The sequence below is a fragment of the Chlamydotis macqueenii genome, chromosome 27 (genome assembly GCF_036417535.1).
Source record: "Chlamydotis macqueenii isolate bChlMac1 chromosome 27, bChlMac1.mat, whole genome shotgun sequence".
NCBI classification, from domain to species: Eukaryota; Metazoa; Chordata; class Aves; order Otidiformes; family Otididae; genus Chlamydotis; species Chlamydotis macqueenii.
The window spans coordinates 3,701,867-3,722,846 of record NC_141582.1 but is presented as its reverse complement, the minus strand read 5'-3'; the positions used below and the strand labels follow the sequence as shown (position 1 = coordinate 3,722,846).

The following is a 20,980-nucleotide window of genomic DNA, read 5'->3' as shown; positions in this document are numbered from 1 at the left end:
TTGCTCAGCTCTGCCGAGAGCTCTCTCTGGGCCGGCAGCGATGTCCTTCCCGGACTCCGCTGGTACAATCTCCCTCGCCGGGGAGACCTCCCCAGAAACCAGCTGGCCGGCCCGGGACAACAGCCTTTCCTCCTCATCCGTCTCTGTCTCCCATTTCTCACGCAGGCTGGAGACGACAAAAAAAAAAAAGACGAGAAGAAAGAAAGAAAGGGGAAACCACCTGGACCCAGGGCCAAGGAACAACCGGCACCAGGCAATAAATCAGTGATGGCTCTGGGGGGGCAGGACCCCTGTGCCGCCTGTTGCTGGGACATCCGGCATTTCTCCACGGTTCTGTGCAGGGAGACGGCGCCGAGAAAGGGATCCCAGCCCCGCCACGGCGTCGTTGTCCCAGTGCCTGCCTGGCAGCAGGCAAGGGACCAGGGATGCTCCTGGCCGGGGGGGTCGTGAGATGCCCCCGGACACCGGCTCCGCTGCGCTGCTGATGCCCGCCCTGCGCTGGTGGGCAGCGAGGGGGCACCGGGCCCCGGCGTTCGCCTGCCCACGCCACCGGCACCCGCTGGTCGCAGCGCATTCGTTTCTAGGGCGTTTTACCCGCCCTCTCCCTGGGCTGGAGAGCCCTTCGCCATCCACGTGCCATGGCGGGTTATCGCCTCGTTGCCTCCTGAACCCGCCACCGGCCTGCCCGAAGTCGCTTTCGGCTGAGCGGGGTTGGCTTTTCGTGAACCGCTTGCTCCCGTAGACGGGGATCGTTCTCGTGGCTCTTGGAAAACGCATCCTACAAGCCGTGAAATGCTGGATTTTGCATTGCGCGCGCGACGGCCCCTTCGGCCGGGCCCTGGCGTGAGAGCGGCCCCCGGGGACGGGCAGCGAGGGGCAGCGGCCGGGGCAGTTCCTGCCCATCCCCGGGCTCTCGCCGCCGGCACTTCCAGCAATACTGCCCAGGCTGCTGCTGACAGGAGGGTTTGCCGCAGACAGGAAGAAAATAAACCGAGGGGTGGATAAACGTCTGCGCGGCAGGCAGCGGGGACTGGCGGCCTTCGTCTCGCCCCATCCGTCATCTCCCTGTCCACGCGGATCGCGGGCTCCTCTCCAGCCCAACGCCGCACCCCAGCTCTCCCACGGCCGGGAAATGCAGCCCCAGCCCCACGCAGGACGGGGCGATGGTGGGTCCCGGGGGGCTGCTGCCCGCCGCCGTGGCCCCCCGGCGAGGATGTCCCCGTGCCGCGGCATTTCCACCCCATCCGTGTTTACATTCCCCTCGGATTGCCGGCCGAGATAATGACGAACCCACATCCCCGCTGCCCGCCCAAGGGCTGTTTGCGCAGATAAAAGTTGCCCCCGATAAACAAGCCCATCCTGCCCGTGGGAAGCGCACCTCCGCCCTGCCCGCGGCCCTCGGCCGGGAAAACCCTGGCCACGGCTCGGCAGGGCAGCGGGCCCCAGCGTCCCCGTCCCGTGGGCGTGGATCGGGGCTGGCGCTTGCTGGAGGTGCCCAGCACCCCAAAATGCACCCCTGGGACGTGCCGTTGGGTTCGCGCTCACGCAAAGGCGATTCGGCAGAGGCAGGGGGGTCCCTGTGGGCTAGCAAGGCGTGGGCACGTGCTTGCCACCAGCGTCTCACGTGGGTCACGGTGCTGCTCCATAGACGGGGCTGGAAGCTGGCTTGGGGATGGAAAGAATTTGGGAGCAATCTGCCGGCCCTCCGGTGCGGATCCTGGGCTCTCCGTCAGGGCAGAGGTGCGCGAGAGGCAGCGGGGTGGCGCAGGCGGCGGAGAGGTCGCAGCTCCCTCGCAGCCACCCCGGCCGTGGGGTCCCAGCCCCCACAGTCCCCTCGCTGCCCTTGCTCTGCCTTCAGGTTGCTTCCGGGAGCCAAAAGGTCCATGTGCCGCTGGGAAAAAACATATTCCTCGGATCTTTCCGGGCCTTGGAGGGGCTCCGTCCCCCGCCAGCCCGGCAGGCTCTCGCACCACCCTGCCCCGCCCGGGCGAGCCACCGCCGCCCTTCATGGCCGCAGAAATGCCCAGGACAGGAATTCCTTTCATTCCCTGCCGTCACTGCGAGCAACCGGCAGCCCGGCTGCCCCGTGGCCTTGCTGGATCCTGTGGGAACCGGGATGCCCAGGCAGATGTGCTGCGGGAGGTGAGGCTGAGCTTCTGCCAGCTTCTGTCTTCGGGATTTGGGAACCGGCTCAGCCTCCTCCTCCCGGCTCCCACGGCTGCGGCCGCAGAACCTCCCCGCTCACGCGCCTGCCTCTCCCCATCCGAGGCGCGCAGGAGTCACCAAACAAGAAGCTGCTTGCCGCAGTTTTTGCGTGGTTGTGGGCTCCGAGCGCGGTGCGAGCCGCGCTCCGGCCGAGACACCCGCCCGCGCCGCGTGCCGAGGGAAACAGCCGGGTTCAACGGGCCACGCGTCGGGGAGCGGGGCTGGGGGGGAGCCGGGCTGTGGAAGATGGATCTGGGCAGCGACCAGCGTGCCTGGAGCCGGGAAATCTCGCACGGCTCCCAGTCTGGGGAGGGAGTTTCACCAGCCGGGGTACAAGGACCCGCAGCCCCTCGCAGCGCCGGGGGTCTCCATCCCGGTGGGCTGGGCGAGGGGACAGGATGCGGGGGTGCCCGACATGAGCTCTGGGACACAGTGGGTGGGGAGGAACCTTTTCTTCGTTTGCATTCCTCGGGAAGGAGGGTGGCAGCAGGAACGCAGGGGTTAAAACCAGCCGGTGGCATGGGATCACCCTGCGCCCATGGTCAGAGCTGGAGGGGGAGCACCTGACCTCCTCCTCCTCCTCCTCCTCCTCGTTGTTGTTGTTGTTGTTGTTGTTGTTTTCCCACCAAACCCAGCCCGGAGGCTGCGTAAGTGGGAGCGAGCCCTTGCAGGGGTGCAGGGTCAGGCCCCGGTGGGGACCGTGGCACTGGGAAGCAGGGGTGCTGTCAGGCCATGGGGGTACAGCTCGGAGCTCCGTGCCCGGGCCAGGGCAGGAGGCAGAGGAGGGCCGGGGGGATGTGCGGTGGGCATGCCGTGGGGGTAGCAGCGGGTCGGACTCCCAGGTCGCACGTGGCGGTTTGGCCGGAGTCCCGCGGCTCCGCTCGGGGCTGCTGACGCTCGCTCCCTCCCCGCCCGTGCCGGAGCGGGACCTGTGCCCGGGTCTCTGCCCAGCTTCGCCCAAATCAGCGTTTCCCCTCAAAGCGGGGCCGGACCCACACCCTGCTGCCCCACGGCCAGAGCAGAGCTGGGGAGAGTCGGGATTCTCCCTTCTTCCTCAGAAACCTCAGAGCACAGCTGCTTCCAGTTGCTGTTTTAGTCGCTGACATTTTTTCACGATGGTTTCCACACTTTTTGTGAAATCCCTACCGATGTTATTGCAAACTTCTCCCTCCTTCCCCCCCACCCCGTTTTTCTTTAGCAATAGCAGCAGGAGCGGGGCTTGTGGAAACCTCTGCAGAGCCTCCGCAGGTCCCGACGGCAGCACGAGGGCTCTCGCTTCTCCGGGTACCTGCGGCCGTTTCACCCACCCGTCGGAACACAGGGATGAACCCTGCTGCCAGGCGTGTTAAAAATCCCGGAAAAGGGGAATAACTGCCCGCAGGCATCGCTCTGGCAGGCTCTCCCCGCAGCAACACGGGACAGAAAAGAGCTTTATCGTGATTTTTATTTTTTAATCTGAAATTGTAGTTGCACAGGGATTTGGGGGGCAGGAGGAGGACCTTTGACCCTGGCTGGGTTCCAGGATCCGGATGCCCCTTTCCCTAATTCTCACAATGCTGCCGCAGTAGGGGAAGAGCTGTGGCCCCGCGCCGGCCACGGGGTGCCCCAGGCGAGGAGGGGGATTCCCACCAGCCCTGCCCGGCCCTGTCCTTCACCCCGGAGGGCACCACGGCTCCCGATCTGCGTGTCCGTAGGGCAAAATCTGTGGGAACGGGCTAATAAACAGCACACGCAGTGACCTCAGCCCTGCCTGCGCAGGCAGCCAGCAGCGGGCTCTGACCTTCTCGGTACCCAGGGTACGCTCTGCTTCTTTCATCATTATCGACGCGTTTAATCCCAGGAGTTTCGCTTGGAAAACAGGATGTGAGCGTGTGAGAGGGTTGCTCGCCCTCCCAAACAACGTGGGAGCTCGGAGCCTACTGGGATGCTCCTGTCCACGCCGCTGTGGGAAGCAGGCCTTGCCCTGAGCCGGGACGGCAGTGCTGGGGCTCGTGCAGCGGCCGGGGGTCCGGGATACCCCCGTGCTCTGCCGTGGGCTGCCAGGGCGGCAGTCAGGTGAAAGGACCCGCAAGATGTGCGACAGGTTTTCAGCTGCCCTGAGCCACAAACCCCGCTTAACCCCCCCTGAGGATGACACGCATGCTGCCCAGCCAAGGGAGACGTATTCCCTTTGTGCGGTGGGGTGCTGAGCACGCCTTGACTAACCTGTACCCAAAAACGGCAGCTTGCACCGGAGTCAGTGAAACAGCACATTTCAAATGTTTTTTTATTGTTCGGACACAGAGAATTCTTCCCTTCCTGCAGCTGCCTGTGCCCGAGCCCCGGCTGAGGCGGTGCCGCGGCTCCCAGAGCTGCGCTCGCATTTACCAGGGGGAGGAGGGTTTACGGAGAGCCCAGAGTTTATGTCCAGCTTCCTCCAGCCTTCCCGGGACAGGCAGTGCCCAGCGGGTTAAAGCTCCATCACAGCCTGTTTATGTGCTGACACGGAAACACGATGACAGATAATCCCAAACAACTTCAAAGTGAGATTCGCCGATCAGATATGGAAACTATTCCCGAAGCCTCCGCACGGAGAGCCCCGGACTAATTACTGCTGCGGACATTAAAGGCAGAGCAGGACCCGCTGCCAAAAGCCCAGCGCTGGGCCTGGCCCCGTGCCCACCCCACCGGACCCCGGACTCCCTCCACGCGCCACACCAGGTGCCTGAGGGGACGTGGGGAGAAGCGATGGACGCGGGGCGAAGCGATGCTCCTCGGGGAGCTCTGCCTTGGGTGGAGGGTAGGGCACCCCACGGGCCGTGCCAGTGCGGGGCTGGCGGCTGTCCCGGGCCGTGGCGGTGAACCTCTCTGGCCACCCCTGCCCTTTACTCTGGGCTGGGGACTCGCGTCAGCACGGCTCTGCCTCTGAATTCCAGGCCGGGCAACGCTTTGCGACACAAGCCTGGCTCAGGAGGGGCTCTGGCACCGACTCTTACTGGTGCAAAGCTGAATCCCCTCTCTGCTTGGGTGCACTGGGTGCACTGGGTGCAGCAGTGCCTCTCCCTGCCCTGCTCCCCGCGCCCCTGCTCAGGGACGGGCTGGGGGTGGACCAGCACAACCCCTCGAATGCTCTGTTTCGGTGCAACCCCTCGCGGCATGGCGTTTGCTTCCCGACCATCGGCTCCGGCGGGGAAACTGAGGAAGGCTGAACGGCAGGGGATGCCCGCGCCGCTGACGTCGGCTTGCCTGCAGCGGCGAGCCGCAACGCCGCTGAGACTCCAGCCGTGTGCCGGTTTTTATCGCTTGTTCTGTAGCGGCGAGCAGCGTGCCAGGGGAGAGAGTGAGAGTTCCCGGCTATAAAAAGCTTTTCTTTTATCCCAGCGTGGCATCAGCCCGGCTCAGCCTTGGCAGGGTCTGAATGTGCCGTGTTTAACGACGCCGGGAGGCAAAGCTGGCGCTCGCCTGTGACTGTCCGGTCCCTCCTCTCCTCCCACTGAGACGCGTGCCCAGCCGGCTCTAGTGAGCTCACAGACACAATTAGAAGCTGAAGGTGAGGGATGGAGGATTAAAATCATCCTGAACACCGGAGGTGGCAGCTCACGGGAGCCTGGGCAGGGATCTGGTAGCTGGTGCCTTCCTCCCTTCCGGCTGCTCGCACACCACTGGCCCCGGTTGGGGTTGTCTGGGCAGACTGGATCTCCTCTATCTGCAGAGTGCCAGGCGCTGATTTATGTGCTTTACCTGCCTGGGACGGTGCCGCGCCCACGCCCTCGGTGAGGGGGATCGGTAGGAGCAGGGGCGCACGGGTGGACCTGGAACGCTGCATTGGGACGCGGTGTGCGTGCAGCCTGGTTGGGGTGGGAAAGGCTGCAGGGCAGGGACTAACAGTGCAGGGACTTCGCGTCTTCTTCAGAGGGAGTGTCAGCACGCAAAAACCCTGGGTAAGGTGAGGGAGGGTGACTTGCCCCTGACACCGGCTCGGGGTGCCAGCGCCAGCCAAAGCGGGTTGCCCTGGCCCGGCACGGGGCTGTGCTGGTGGACCCGCTGGAGAGAGGTGGGCTTGGATCCAGCTGCCTCCGAGCCATCCCAGGTTTTTTTTCCCCAGGAATCTACAGATCTGTTTGCAGGGGAAATGCCCCCGGATGAGGCATCCTGGCATCCTCCTGGAGCTCCCGAATGCCCTCCGCAGAGGGCCCCACAGCTGTGCCTCGAGCCGTGGCCAGGCGGACCCCGCGCCCCTCGGATGTGCCTGGCACCAGCTCCGGCGTCTGCTTCCCCTCTCCAAACACAACCAGGAGCCCCGTGTGCACGGAGAGCTGCACTGCTTGTTCCCTGCATCCCATCTCTCTCCAAGTAGGGATCTTCCCTAATCCATCCTGCCTCTCTCTCTGTATTTTTAAAGTATTTTTAAATACCCACTGTTTATTCTGTAGCAACAGCCAAAGGAGCTGCTCTGATCTGTGGCATAAACATATTTTCCCAGAGTTTTCTAAACAGCCACTTGACCTGCTGGCCAGCACTTCCCGGCAGGGTTTCTCTGGGCCGGCTCTGCCTGTGGTGGCTGCGCAGGTAGAGAGCCAGGCCAGCGGATCTGGGCCACAGCAGGGATGGGAAAGGGGAGAGGATGCTTTCCTTGGTGACAGCTCCAAACTGGAGGGTGCAGCCGGGGTCTCCAGCGCCGCGGGGGCTCGGGTCGAGGCTCAAGAGCAGCGGGGCCGGGGGTCAGGGCTGTGCGAGACCCAGCATCCCTGTGCTTCAGCTTTTCCAGCTGTAAAACTGGGACAAAGATACCGAGCCTCGTTACTTCCCCGCTTTGATAAAATGCCTGGGACCCTCCCTTCCTCTCCCGAATCCAGCCGGCTCCCTGGGAAGGGAGGAGGGCACCGAGCTCTCCAGTCTGGGAGTGGGAGGAAAAGTGTGGTTGAAGTGCCGGAGAGCAGACGTCAGCAGCAGTGCTCGGTGCCTGCCTCAGCACCTCGCCAAAGCCTGGCCGCCGGTCCCGCCGCGGGCAGCGTGTCTGTGTTCCTCCCCTTCAGCGTGGTGGGAGATCCCCTCCAGCGCACGGCAGCGTGGACATGGTCTGAAAGCGCCGTGAGGGACCCTCTGTGGGAGAAGGTCCTACTGCCCTTCTGGTGCCTGGTTCTGCCTTGTGGGCACACGCCGGGCAGCAGGGGCGAGGAGGGGAAATGGAGGTGAGGATGGGAAATGGAGGCAAGGATGGGAAGCAGAGGCGAGGATGGGAAATGGAGGCAAGGATGGGAAATGGAGGCGAGGATGGGAAATGGAGGCGAGGATGGGAAATGGAGGCGAGGATGGGAAATGGAGGCGAGGATGAGAAATGGAGGCGAGGATGGGAAATGGAGGCGAGGATGGGAAATGGAGGCGAGGATGGGAAATGGAGGCGAGGATGAGAAATGGAGGCGAGGATGGGAAATGGAGGCGAGGATGGGAAATGGAGGCGAGGATGGGAAATGGAGGTGAGGATGGGAAATGGAGGCAAGGATGGGAAATGAAGGCGAGGATGGGAAGCAGAGGCGAGGATGGGAAATGGAGGCGAGGATGGGAAGCAGAGGCGAGGATGGGAAATGGAGGCGAGGATGGGAAGCAGAGGCGAGGATGGGAAGCAGAAGCGAGGATGGGAAGCAGAAGCGAGGATGGGAAGCGGAGGTGAGGATGGGAAGCAGAGGCGAGGATGGGAAGCAGAGGTGAGGATGGGAAGCGGAGGTGAGGATGGGAAATGGAGGCAAGGATGGGAAATGGAGGCGAGGATGGGAAATGGAGGTGAGGATGGGAAATGGAGGCAAGGATGGGAAGCAGAGGCGAGGATGGGAAATGGAGGCAAGGATGGGAAATGGAGGTGAGGATGGGAAATGGAGGCGAGGATGGGAAGCAGAGGCGAGGATGGGAAGCCACCAGCCCCTGACCATCCAGCTGGGTGGTGGCAGAGCCACGAGCAGAGCCGAGAATCCTGCCGCGTGCTCAGCCTCTGCCGGCTCCGTGGAGCCAAGCCCCGTGCCCCTGTTACCCACGGACATTCCCTGAGATGCTCTCTCTTTACTTTTCAGACACAAAACCCACCGTGGCTCTGTGTGCTGACGCAGAATGGAGTTATGCGCGCAGCCATGCTGAAAAGACAGAGACTTTCCTGCACACACCTCTCTGTGCCGCGCGCCGTTCCGGCAAAGGGACAAATCGCCGCAAACAGCAAGGCCAGGGCTCGGTCCAAGCCAGCACTTAATGCCAGAGCTGGGAGCTAAAAGGAGTTGCATCAAGCCCTCGTCTGACTGCTTTGAAAAACCAAAACAGTCTTGTAAAGATCGAGCTTGTAAAAAACAGGGCTCTGTTTTGCTAGCTCATGAATGGGAAGGAATGCCAACTGGATAATTTTTTACACATCTATTTTTCCTCTTTGTCAACATTCCCCCATTTGGCTGAAACTTCAAAATGCCTTATTTGGAGACCGCCTGTCTTAGAAGTTCCAGTATTTGTATAAATAGCTGATAGTGAAAAAATTACCCACTCCGGAGTCTGCCCGGGGGCCCTGAGGAGAGGCAGAGCTGGGGGCAGCGATGGGGCCGAGGCTGCTGGGGCTCTGGAGCAGCCCCGCGCCTTCCGGGCTGAGGTGGCTCCTTGCTGCCGTGTGTGAGGGGAGAAGGCAGTGCGGGTGGGGGTCTCCAGAACATCAGCACCCACCCAAGCACAGGAGAGGGAGCAGCGGAGGTGTGGCTGTTCTCCTCCATCAGCTGGGGAGGGGGCTTGGGCAATAAAATAATTGTGAGACACCATGTGTGGTGTCTTCTGCAGTGGGGCTGCCATCTCACCGTCCCTCTGCTGATGTTGGCGTTCAGGGGTGTTGGTGTCCCCACCGGAGACAGGCTGTCCCGCCCAGGGAGAGCCTGAGCACGCTGAGGGGCACCCAGCAAAATCCTGGGGTGCACGCTGAGGGGTTTAGAGCACTGGGTGCAGGGCGAGATGCTGAGGTGCGTGGAGGAGGACAGCAGCACATGGTGAGGGGGGCACAGAGAAGGACCAGGGCGTGTGGTGTGTGCGTGGCACGGTGCGGGGTGTGTGCAGAACAAGGACAGACGGGATGGGACTGGGGCGGCCGAAGAGGGGCGCAGGGAGAGGGCTTGGGACGCCGGGCGAGGGGTGTAGGGTGAGGAGGTGAGGTGGACGGTGAGGGGCGCAGGGTAAGGGGCTGGGGTGCAGCAGAAGGGTGCAAGGCGAGGGGCGGGGCTGCACGGAGAGGAGCTGGGAGGTGAGGGAAGGGTGCAGGGCAAGGGACTGGGGCGCAGGGCACACGGAGAGGGGCTGGGGTGCACAGAGAGGGGTGCAGGGTGAGGGGCTGAGGCGCAGGGTGAGTGGGTGAGGAGGATGGAGAGGGGCGCATGGAGGGGGCGCACGGAGAGGGGCTGGGGCGCACAGAGACGGGCGCACGGAGAGGGGCGCAGGACGAGGGGCTGGGGCGCAGGGTGAGTGGGTGAGGAGGATGGAGGGGGCGCACGGAGAAGGGCTGGGGAGCACGGAGAGGGGCTGGGGCGCCCCGCGGCGATGCCGAGGGAGCGGGGCGGGTCGGGGGGTGCTGCGCTGGGGGGAGGCGGTGCCGCTGCCCGCTCTTCTTCCCCTGGTCCGCGGAGCGGGGCAGCCCGGGGCCGCCCCGAGCCTTTAAAGGCTCCTCCCTCCTCCCGGCAGCGGCCCGGGGAGCCCAGCCCCGCCCGTCCGCCCCGACGGCTGCTGCGGGCTCCGGCGGGCAGCGCGGGTCGGGGGGCGGCGGCCGTTCCCCCCCGCTCCCCCCCCGCCCCGGGATGGCTCCGCTGCCCGCGGGCAACGGCAGCGCCTGGGGGGCGGCGGCGCTGGGCGGCGGGGCCGGCAGCCTGGGCCGGCAGTGGGTGGTGGGGGCCGCCCTGGGCCTCACCGTGCTGGTCATCGCGGCCGGCAACTCACTGGTGATCGTGGCCATCGCCAAGACGCCGCGGCTGCAGACCATGACCAACATCTTCATCACCTCACTGGCCTGCGCCGACCTCATCATGGGCTTGCTGGTGGTGCCGCCGGGGGCCACCATCCTGCTGAGCGGCCACTGGCCCTATGGGACGATGGTGTGTGAGCTGTGGACCTCGCTGGACGTGCTGTGCGTGACGGCCAGCATCGAGACGCTGTGCGCCATCGCCGTGGATCGCTACCTCGCCATCACGTCGCCGCTGCAGTACGAGGCGCTGGTAACCAAGGGCAGGGCGCGGGCCGTGGTATGCCTGGTGTGGGCCATCTCTGCCTTCATCTCCTTCCTGCCCATCATGAACCACTGGTGGCGGGACAGGGTGGACGAGCAGGCAGTACGCTGCTACGAGGACCCACGCTGCTGCGACTTTGTCACCAACATGACCTACGCCATCATCTCCTCCACCATCTCCTTCTACGTGCCCCTGCTTGTCATGATCTTCGTCTACGTCCGTGTCTTCGCCGTGGCCACGCGGCACATCCGGCTCATCGGCAAGGCTAAGGTGAGGTTCCTGCAGGAGTCCCCCAGCCCCAGCTCCAGGAGCAGCCGGCGGAGGCGGCCCTCCCGGCTGCTGGCCATCAAAGAGCACAAGGCGCTCAAGACCCTGGGCATCATCATGGGCACCTTCACGCTCTGCTGGCTGCCCTTCTTTGTGGCCAACATCATCAAAGTCTTCTGCCGACCGCTGGTGCCGGATCAGCTCTTCCTCTTCCTCAACTGGCTGGGCTACGTCAACTCAGCCTTCAACCCCATCATCTACTGCCGCAGCCCCGACTTCAGGAGCGCCTTCCGCAAGCTGCTGTGCTGCTCGCGCCGCGCCGACCGCCGGCTCCACGCCGTCTCACGGGACCTCCAGCGCTGCCCCTGTGCCTTCAGCCCCAGGGGGGGGCCCTTGGAGGACAGCAAGGCAGCGGCCCCCAGCCCGGGGGAGGATGGTGAGGCGCGGGGCAGCAGTGGCAGCAGCCAGATGGAGGAGACCAGCCTGGCCCAGGGGTGTGGTCACTGGCAGCGGCCCCTGGGTGAGTCCCGGCCGCAGGGCACCCAGACCACGCTGTGCTCGCAGATTGATGAGTAGGTACCCATGGGCGCTCGCTCGCGGGGCTCCGGGGGACCAGCGCTTTGGGGTGTGACCGGGGGGGCTGTTGGTGTTGAGGCTGTGGTCTGATGGCGCAGTGTGGGGCTGGAGGGCAGGCAGACCCGGGGGTATTTGGGAGAGGCGTGGGGCTGGGAACTCCTACCCTCTGCTTTTAGGTTCCCCTAAAACCCCGGCCCCTCCACTGAGCTGCAAAAGTGGGGTCCCAGCCCAGTCCCATCTTGTCCCTTCCCGGTGAACACCCCAGCCTGCCGGGATGGGGTCTGCACTTCCTGGGTATGGAAAACGCTGATGGTGCACAGGGAAGCAAACCACCCCAACACGACCGTGTTCCAAAGCCTGGGGTGCCCCCTCTTCCCCCCGACTCCCACTTTCTGCTGTTAAAGGAAAACATGGGGAGCCCCTCAGCCGGGGGGTCGCTGTCGCCAGCCTGGGCTCTGTGGGCCGCTTTGCCCTCCGGCGGAGTGTGAACCTGGGAAGGGAATTTATTGAATCGCCCTCCGTCCCTCGGGCTTCCCGGAGCAGAGGGCAGCGGGCTGGCAGGGACGCGCGGGCTGGGGCTCTGCCCTCCAGCGCACTGCCCGCACCCTTACGCGAGGTCCCAGCTCCTTCTGCAGATGGCAGGGTGAGTTTCTTTCTCCTGGAGTTTTTTTTTTTTTTATCAGTGTTACAAAATTTGAATTATCCTGATCACTGTGGATTTTCACTGCCTTTCTCGGGTCCGAAACCCCTCCTGACACCCGAAGGCAGGAGAGGTTCCTGCCAGCATGCGCTGCCGTCGGCAGAGATGTGTGGAAAGAGGTGCCAGAGGGTGTTTTCTGAAGTTGTGCCTTCTGAGGAAGGCTCCATCCGTCCTGCGAACACGGGACGGCGAATCCTGGGAAAGGTGCGGGCTCCTCACGCGCTGTGCTCTCCCGTTTAAGGTTTGCCGGCAGAGAGACGCCAGCGGGTCCCTCCGTCTGACCGGGAGCAGCCGAGAGCCGGGAGGACAGTGAGTGAGCTTCCCCTCGGCCGCGCTCCGTCACCCCTCGCAGCGTCTCCTCTGCCCGCCTTGGCCGCTGCCTTCCCCGGGGGAGCGCAGCCTTTGGCCGCCCCGTGGGCAGCTGCCCGCTTTTGGGGGCACGTGAGCCCGGCGTCAGCCCGGGCTGCTGAGCCCTCCCCGCCTGTCCCGGGACGCTTTGACCCCCGTCGGAGCTGCTTTCCCTGCCGTGCTGGCTCGGGGGGCTGCTGGAGCTCCAGACCTCACGCGTGGTGCTTTTCCCCCAGCCCCAGTCCTGGATCCCTCTGTGCCCGCTGCTCCCCTTTCTCCCCGGGGTGGTGGCTTTGGGTCCCTGTCCTCGAGGGCCGCTGGGTGATGCTGCGTCACCTCCCGCCGTCTTCTTGCAGGGCCGGGCGCTGCGAAGGGGGCGGCGGAGCGGCGCTGGGGGCGACGGCGCTGGAAGGACCCTCGGGTGCGGGCACCGACCGGGGGAGGAGAGGGGCTCTCCCTCGGGAGCGCTCGCAGGGCCCGAGGAGCCGGCTCCTCCGTGCCGTCGGTGCTGGAGCCGGTTGGGAAAAAGCTGAAGAGGCAGCAGAGCCTTGGCGACGTCCCTGCGCTGCCCGTGCAGGCGGGGGACAAGGTCCCACCCCGAGGTGCCTCCGGGCGCAGCTGGCGTCGGGATGCAGCGGCGAGCGGCTCTGCTCTCCCGACGGACCCCTTTGTCCAGGGCTCGGCCGGGTTTCGGACGCGGAGCCTCCCGCGTGCACGAGCCCTTTCCAGCATCTCCGCTCCATCCCTGCCCAGCTGCTGCATTCCCAGGGCTGGGGGTGATCCCGGGAGCAGCAGCGATGCCTACGGCAAAGGAAAAGCACAGGGGAGCTCAGGGGGCTCCGGGCAGGTGGGACTGGGCAAAAACCCGTGAATTATGCTCAGGTCAGGTCTCCTCCGGTTCCTCCCTCTCCGTCCGGGGCGAATGTCCCGGTTTCTGTGCCGTTCGGGGACGGGGGGGTGTTTAGGTGGAGCTGGAGGAGCGGGGTCAGGCGGGGAGGGCGTTGCGGGAGGGTGGGTTTCCTCCCCAGGCCCCTGCACGCCGCTCTGGGTCCGCGGGGCGGTGGGGTGAGGGCAGGGGGGTGCAGGGGGGTGGCTGGCCCTGGCTCTAAAACCAGTCCGGCCCCGCGGTGCCGCGGCGGCTCCTCCGCGCACGCTGCGGGGCGAGGGGGGCTCGGGGTGCGGGTGCCCACGCCGCACGGCGACTTTTGGGGATGATGGTTGTAAATATGTCACGGTGACTGTAAAGTTTTTGTCTCGTTTTGTCCCCCCCCACCCCGTGTGAAATAAACCTTGGGAACTCTGCGATGCCTTCGAGTCTGTGCCGAGCAGCGGGGCGCGGCTGCCCGAGGGGCTTCCCGAGGCTCGGGGTCCCTCTCTGGTGCCCCCGCGGCTGGTAGGGAGCGGGCAGGCGGGGAAAAGCCGGGCTTCGGGTGTGCCACAGTGTCAGCCCCAGCCCTGCCACGTCTCGCCGCACCCCAAAAGGGCAGATGCTGCCGGGGGTCCCTGGCAGGGAGGGCTGTCCCCGTCACAGCACCCACCAGCCCCCTCGTTTGTCCCCCCGGGGGTTTGCCAGCCTAGAAACGCGCCAGGAACTTGGCACTGCCACCCCACCATAATTCGGGAGGTTTTTTTGCCAGTGTGCACATTTCCTTGGGAGGGGCAGAGCGCCCCGTGCCAGGATGGTCCTGGGGCACTCCGTGCACCCACAGCCCCCCATGCTGCCCTGGCTGCCCCATCCCTCCCCGGGAACCGGGCAGAGGCACCCCGTGCCTCCTCCTGGCACCGGGAAAGTCCCAAATCCCACAAGGAGCCTGCGGGATCCGGCTGCAGCCTCAGGGACCGGGGTGCCGGGGGTCTCCCCTGCTGGGATGCTCCCTTGACACATTTTGCTTTTAATATCCAGCAAGGATGAAATCATTAAACAAAGAGAAAACAGCAGCTCTCAGAGCTTCAGGCGCCGGTTTGGTGGCTCTGGTGGCTCTTGGGGGGCTGGTTTCTGATCCCTGCAGCCCACCCCAAGCACAAGCCAGTCCTGCGGGTCCCCCAGTCCCCCCATGGCCTCATCCTCCCTAGGGCACCCTCGGTGACTCGCTGAGGGGACACAGCCCAACACCAGCCCAGGAGCTCGTTAGCCCCCAAAGAGCCACCGCGGTAATGAGCAAATTCCCAAACAGCAGGCACACCCCGGGTGGGGGGCAAAGGTGAATGGGGGGCCCCGGGCCCTGCGTGTCCTGCGGCAGGGCTAACGTCCTCGTCTCTGGTCAAGCCAAAGCGGGCTCAGCCGGGCTTCCTTGTTAGCTGCTGGTCCTCCCGGGGGTGTGTGGTGAGGAGGGGGGGTGGGTGCATCAGTGCCACCTGCGCCGCATTCCCAAACTGCCCCTCCCCGGCAGTCCCCTGTCTTTATTAGCAGCCGCTGCTGGGTGCAGGTGCTTGGTGCTCTCTCTGGCCAGGTATGGGCTGTGTGTGGGGAGGGATTGATCCTGTGGGGTGGGAGGGAGCGAGCAAGCCCCATCTGACACCCCAGTCCCTCTGCTGGGTTAGCACCTGTGCTGGTGCTCCTGTGGCATTTGGAGGCCTCCAGGTGCTCTCTCAGGATCAAATGCTTCCCCAGAGGCTTTACCTGCTCTGGTTAGCCAAAACTGTCCTGTGCTGGGATGCTGCGCTGAGCACCCTGGGCTACTCTGGCTTACGGCACTCCCATGCTGTGGACAGGCTGCTTGCCCTCTTGGAGCTGGTTTTGTCTCTAAAGGCATTTAACTGGCTTTTCCTTTCCCCAAGGGATGTGTAAGTAGCTGGTTTTATTCTTCATCAGCAACGCTGTCCTGCCTGGGGAGGCTGGTCCAGCTGCCCTCCTGCCTCTCGGCTTTTGGAATGGGTGGGTTTGCTCTTGGGGCTCTAAAGTAACATTTTTTTCCTTGTGCTTCTGCTCCAGAGCAGCTGAGCACTGTTTTCTCTGGTGTTTGTTCCGCAGGAGCCGGTTCCTGTGGCTGGTGTTGGACCCGCTGTGGAGGATGAGCAGCTTGTCCCGCTTTTCCAGGTCGCTGTGGGAGGACTGGCCGGTTGTCGCCCCGTGGGGTATGGAGCTGCGTGCCCTGCACTGCTGCGGTGGGACCTGAGGGTGGGAGAGGATGGAGGATAGTGGCTGTGCTCTCGGGGCAGCCATGGTGGGTGTGCGCAGGGTGCAATTCCCCTTTTCCCATGGATCGTGCCTCCTGGTGCAGGCACCTTGTGCGTGCACAGAGGATGCTGTGTCCCTGCAGGCTGCCAGCTGAACATGGGTACCTGGAGCTGCGTGGTGAAGGAGGAGGACGACAGCTCCTTGGAGCACCTGCTCCTGCTGCAAATGGTGAGATCCGCGGCTTGCGAAGAGCCCGTGGGAGCGAGCCTGGGCCCTGGCAGCAGGGCTGAGGACGGGGCTCCCCGCCATGGGGTCTCTGCTCGCCCCTGCAGATCTGCCTGGGTGCTGAGGCCAGGGATGAGCTGCATGTGGTGGCCGTTGATGCAAAGAACACCTATGGAGACCACAAACTGGTGCCCATTGCGACGCTGCGGACCTCGGTGCTCCCCATGGTAAGGGCAGCCAAACGCCCCTGGCCGTGGGGTGATGATTTCACCCTGGGCTGGGGTTGGGGGGACTGAGCTCTGACTCTTTTTGCAGATCAGCCTCAAAGGTCTGGAGCTGGTCCCTCCTGTCACCTTTGTGCTGAAGTGTGGAACTGGGCCGGTCTATCTCAGCGGGCAGCTTGTCACCCGTGAGTGCCACCAAGCCGTGGGGGCTGCACCGGAGCTGTGCTGGCTCTCTGCTCTGCCATTGCTGCTGCGGGGTGGGATGGCATCCACGTTCCCGCTCCTGGTGTGGGGGGGGTTGCTGGCTGCACGTGCAGCCGGGGGGTTTCGGCTCCCCTCAGCGGGTCAGGGCCACCCACTCCTGCTCCAGCCGTGTGTCTCCTCTCCCCAGTGGAAGATGATGCCTGAGTCTGAAGCTGACGAGGAAGAGTTCTTGGAGGAAGGCGCAGGCGATGAGGAGAATGATGGAGCACCGTGGAATAGCTGTGGCTGGGGACACCCAGCGCCAGGAGCTGCGAGCGCCTCGTACCAAATGGGACAGATCCTTGCACGGGGACACAAACTGTCTGGGCTTTAAATAGCACCCCTTGTCTCCTCTCCTTGCCCCCACCGTTCCTGCCACGCTCCCAGGAATGCTCTTTTTTCCTTTTATTGCAATAACAATGGGAAAGTGCAAATACCCTGGAGCCAGTCTGGATTGTGCACGGCTCGTGGGAAAACACCTTCCACGTGCGCAATTGGCGCGATGCTGTGGGTCACACCGCTATCCCATGGGGCTGGGGGTCCCAGCCTGCTGCTGCCTGCTCCCCTCCCTGCTGCCGGGACAGGGGGCTCGGGCTCTCCCAGCCCCAGCGTTGTTTGGAGGGGAAAGGCTGCTCCGTGCTCTGGCTCGGGGCTCGCGTGTCCGTGGAAGCTCAGCTGCCTCTTGGAGGGGATGCTCTGGGCCCCCGCACAGCCCTGGCACCAGTTATCCTGCGTTTTCCCTTCCAACACTTCTCTTATTCTGGTGGGAATCTCTCTCGCCATTGCCTGTATGCATCAACAGAACAAAGTTGCCTTGCCGTCTTCATGGCAGCCCAGGAAACGCAGCCAAGAGCCACCCAGAACAAGCAGCCGCTGAAATAACATGATTAAAGCTCCTGATTGAGAAAATTGCCTGAAGCCATTATAGCCACGGTGTTACCTGGCAGCGAGGCTGGCTTTAAAGAGGAGCCCTGAATCGGCAGGTGGGGTGGGCTGGGAAGGGAGCACGCAGGTCTTTTTTTTATTTTCACCACTTAGAACAGAAAAAGCAGCAGTGATCAGCTGAAGGGTGCACGGAGGGAAGACTGCTGTCATCACGCTGTAATGGCCTGGGAGAGGCTGGAGAGGGGCCGGGGTGAAGCCAGCTGCCGGCCCTGATGGGCTGGAGCCTGGCGGCACGTCAGCCGCTGGCACAGGCTGCGGGGACGCGAGGGGACAGGGTGGCACGGTGTCTGCACGCAGCCATCACCCCGGGAAGGGTTTTTTCGGGCATCGCCTCCCACAAGGCAAGTGTGCGCCCTGAGCCCCTGCCCTGCGCGCGGGTTTGAGGTGCGCCCTGGGATGGGGGCTGGGGAGCTGCCGGCACGTGGCCCTGCGCTCGGGGTGGGGAGCAGCAAAACAGTGACGAGTGATTAACTCATCCATCTCTTCCCTGCCCTTGCCGCGCTCCCAGCGTGCAGGGGTGCGCTCGCTGCTGCCGGAGGGAGGGTTAGAGCCACCAGCATTGCGTTGCCCACCAAAACTGGCTTACCTTCCCCTCGGAAGCCGGCCAGGGTGACCGTGCATCGCCTGGGGGTGAGGGCTCTCCCTGGGACCCTGCTGCCGGGGCTGCTGGGGTTGGAGGTGCCTTGCTGGCACCAGAGCATCCTGCGTGAGCCTGGGGGTGACGCAGCCCCCCTGTCCTGTCCCGGGGGTGCTGGCCATGGAGGAGCAGGAATGAAGGCTGAATTCCCTGCTCCTAATTCCTCAGGTGGGAATGAAATGTGCCATTAACTGGAAAGCTTGCTGAACAGCGGCTGCTCAGCGTGATCCAGCAGCTGCATTAAGATCTCGCTGGGTGCAGACGAAGCCTGATAAAGAAATCCAGGAAGAAAAGAACAATCAAGTGGGTTAAGGTGAGTGCCAGGGAATCCGCACCGCGTCGGAGGAGCGCCCAGCAGCAAAGGGCACAAGCAGCCTCCGTGGCGTCGGCCGACGGTGCCTTCCCGAGAGCGGTGGGTCCAGCGGTGAGACTCCCCCAGCCGCACCCTGCTTGCTGGGGGATGCGGGGCGGTAGAGGTGTCACCTCACGCGAGCCCCTTGCTGGAGCCTGGCCTGCGGGACAGGATGCCCAGCCCCGACCCCGGAGAGCCACAGCCCGTGGCTGGAGCTGGGGTGGCCCCGGCAGCGGGAAGGGTGGGTGCTTTGGGGGAGACGCCCTCATCCCCCTTCCTGCTTGCCCTGTCCTGCATCCAGCATCTCCTGGAGGGCCTTGGCATAACCATGGCAACCGCCAGGTAATTAATAGACCAATCTCAATGTCATGGAGACAAAACAGGCGCAGAGCGTGCCGGGCGTGGGGCAGGATGCGGCCCCTCGGCACGCTGCCGTGTCCCCCCAGCCAGCACCGAAACAGGCTCCATTCCCCCACGGCAGGGACGTCACCGGGCTGGGAGAGCGGCACATGGCCGCCAGCGTCCCCCTGGCACGGACAGGGCTGTGAGTACGCAGGATGGACGCCAGCCTGTGACACAGCGCCAGTTCTGAGCACCCGCTGGCTTAAAGACTTCCCTCGGGGAATAACCGGGAAGAGTTTTGGCAGAGAAGAGGGATGGGGTAGTGAGGTTTTAACGCAGAGGATGTTCCTGTGAGGCTGGAAGCTGCTTCAGAGGTTTCCTTCAGGCTGACTTGTTCCCCGGGAGTTTGTGGACGTCGTGCGGGGCGATGGGCATGACGGTCCCGGGCTCAGCAGGGACGGCCCCGAGCGCTCACAGCCTGGCAGGGCTGGGAGCTGTTTTGGTGTGGCTTCGCTGGGTGTCTGGTGCTGTGCAGCTCCGGCTGTGCGCACACCCTCCAGATGTTCACGCTCGCACCCTAAAGCCCTGGGGAGCTGTAGGAGACCCCCCCACCCCAGGGACCAGGGCTCACCCCAGGCTTTGCCTGTGCAGAAATTCTTGTGCCTCCCCCTGCTCAGGAGCGCTCCCGCACCGCGGCGGGCATGGGTCCCAGCCTCTCCTGCCTTTTTGCACAAACACTGGTGAATAAACGCAGGAATGCCCATTTATTTTGGGCGTAACCGGCCAATCTTTTTTTACGCATGAGCGGCCCAGCAGTTCGCTCGCTAACTGCGTGAGGGGTTAAATAGTGCAAACCTGAGCACCAGAGGTGGCATTTCCCCGGGTATCTTTTAACGATTTACATTTTCTGCTCTCTCAATGCCCCTGCCAAGGACGAGAAGCTTGTGTTAATTGCAATAAATCGAATTAAACTTTCCCCGGTTGAGATGGTTTTGCCCCTGGTCTGCGGGGCGGCTGCCTTTCAGCACTTCTGGGCAGCACAAGTTGATGCTTTGGAAAAGTCCTTCAGCTTGGGACGTGTCTCAGGAGGAGGCTTCTGCGCAGGGTTATTTCTTTACAGGGTGATTTTCACCTGCTGATGCTCAAGCTGGCGAAACCCCTCTCTGAGCAGAGCAAAGCGCGGCTGGCTGCGGGGGGAGGCGGCTGCGTGGCTTTGGAATCAGTGGCAAATGTTTGACAAGAGGGGCTTTATCCTGAAACACCTCTTCTGTCTCCGAATGCGTCCTTTGAGGTGGGGCGCCTTGGAAACGCGAGGGGTGAGGCAGGCACAGCGCATGCAAGATGATCTAAAAGCCCCGTTAACGTAAATCCGGACTGTGGATCTCGCGGGGGGGCTGCGGAGATGCGTTACGAAACTGGCTGGGTGCAGCTCTACACTGGGCTCCCCCGGGGACTCCCAAAATCTGCTGGGTGGGTTTTGGTCTTGGTCAGGCACGCGAGGGCTTGAGGGTGGAACGGCGGCTGGTACAGAGAGAAATAAACCGGGTAGCAAGCCCTGCGCTGGGGAAGAGCGGGAGGTAACCCGTGGATACAGCCCGGGAAATTGAAGCTGGGCTGTGGTGAGGGGACGTGGTGGGCAGGAGGGAGGCGGGGGGGGACGCGGGAGCAGCCCGGGACAGGGGGCTGTGCTGGGCAGGGCTTCCAGGGGGTGGGAAAGGGCTGGTGAGGGGCTCCCGGCTGCCCATGGCCAGCAGCCCAGGTAGGAAGGGACCTGTCTTCCAGGACTGATCTAGTTTTTGCCCTGGAATTTCCTCCTCGCCACTCATCGCATTCCCTGACAAGCTGGTGTTGCTCTCAGCAGGGCTGCGCTGGGGTCTGCAAAACCACCTCGGCTGAGCCCCCCCGAGCCGCAGCAGCAACGCAACCCAGGCAGGCCGCTGCCGGACGCAGCGTTAGTGGGGAGCCCGGTTAACCTCGTTAGCAGGATGGATGAGCGGGGTGCAGGCGCACGAGGCTTCGAGGCAGCGCAGAAGTAGCAGAGCGTCTTTATTCGTTTATCCGTTAGTGTCCGTCGTTATTTCCGGAAACAGGAGCTGTTTTCTGGCTCAGCTGCCGCTTCCCTCCTCCTCCTGCCAGCAGCTGCCGCTCTGCGCCGGCTGGGCTGGGGCAGAGGCGGGATTGCTGCGAAGGCTTCATGTCAAGGGGCGTTGATGAGACCAAATTTCGGTAAGCGCATCCCTGAGCCTGTGGGCAGCCCCGTTGCCTTCCTCCTCCTCCTCTTCCTTCCAAGCCGTAACGGCTGTTGAGCCCGGGACTCTCTCCCTCCCAGCGCAGGGCTGCTGCACGGCATCGCCTCTTTTCTGAGCCTAATTTTCCATTTTTCTCCCCAGGAGCCCGCAGGACAAAGCTGCCGCCCCGAGGAGCCTCCCTGGGTGCGGGGCAGGGTCCCGCGCGGCTGCGGGGGGCTATGGCCGCAGCAAAGCCGTGACGAGGAGCAGGAGACGCCCCACGGACACCTGAAACCTGCGACTGAGGGGTTTTGGGGTGCTGAGGCTGGCCGAGGGGTTCCTCGAGTCTCAGCCGCGGCC

General features: G+C 63.9%; 2 protein-coding genes and 1 long non-coding RNA gene across 6 annotated transcripts; all 3 read left to right on the top strand.

The window, feature by feature from the left end:
* Positions 1–7,290: 7,290 nt before the first annotated feature.
* Positions 7,291–8,645, top strand: LOC147597415 (uncharacterized). Its single transcript, XR_015261221.1, has 2 exons — positions 7,291–7,376; positions 8,250–8,645. It is a non-coding gene; the product is annotated as an uncharacterized LOC147597415 (long non-coding RNA).
* Positions 8,646–9,989: 1,344 nt separating this feature from the next.
* Positions 9,990–13,252, top strand: ADRB3 (adrenoceptor beta 3). 4 transcript variants are annotated; one of them, XR_015261208.1, is made up of 4 exons: positions 9,990–11,254; positions 11,942–12,077; positions 12,200–12,267; positions 12,663–13,252. XR_015261208.1 is itself a non-coding variant. In XM_086767850.1 (3 exons), exons 1-2 carry the CDS (start codon positions 9,990–9,992, stop codon positions 12,237–12,239), a joined length of 1,305 nt encoding a protein of 434 aa, XP_086623976.1. In that variant the 3' UTR covers positions 12,240–12,267; positions 12,663–13,252. The 4 variants fall into 4 exon arrangements, 2 of the variants coding, with proteins under 2 accessions (XP_086623976.1, XP_086623977.1); XR_015261207.1 differs by lacking the exon at positions 12,663–13,252 and having other exon boundaries at positions 12,200–12,643; XM_086767850.1 differs by lacking the exon at positions 11,942–12,077.
* A 2,328-nt stretch (positions 13,253–15,580) lies between these two features.
* Positions 15,581–16,281, top strand: LOC104476002 (nucleoplasmin-like). Its single transcript, XM_086767729.1, has 4 exons — positions 15,581–15,652; positions 15,757–15,876; positions 15,965–16,058; positions 16,265–16,281. Exons 1-4 carry the CDS (start codon positions 15,581–15,583, stop codon positions 16,279–16,281), a joined length of 303 nt encoding a protein of 100 aa, XP_086623855.1.
* Positions 16,282–20,980: the final 4,699 nt, after the last annotated feature.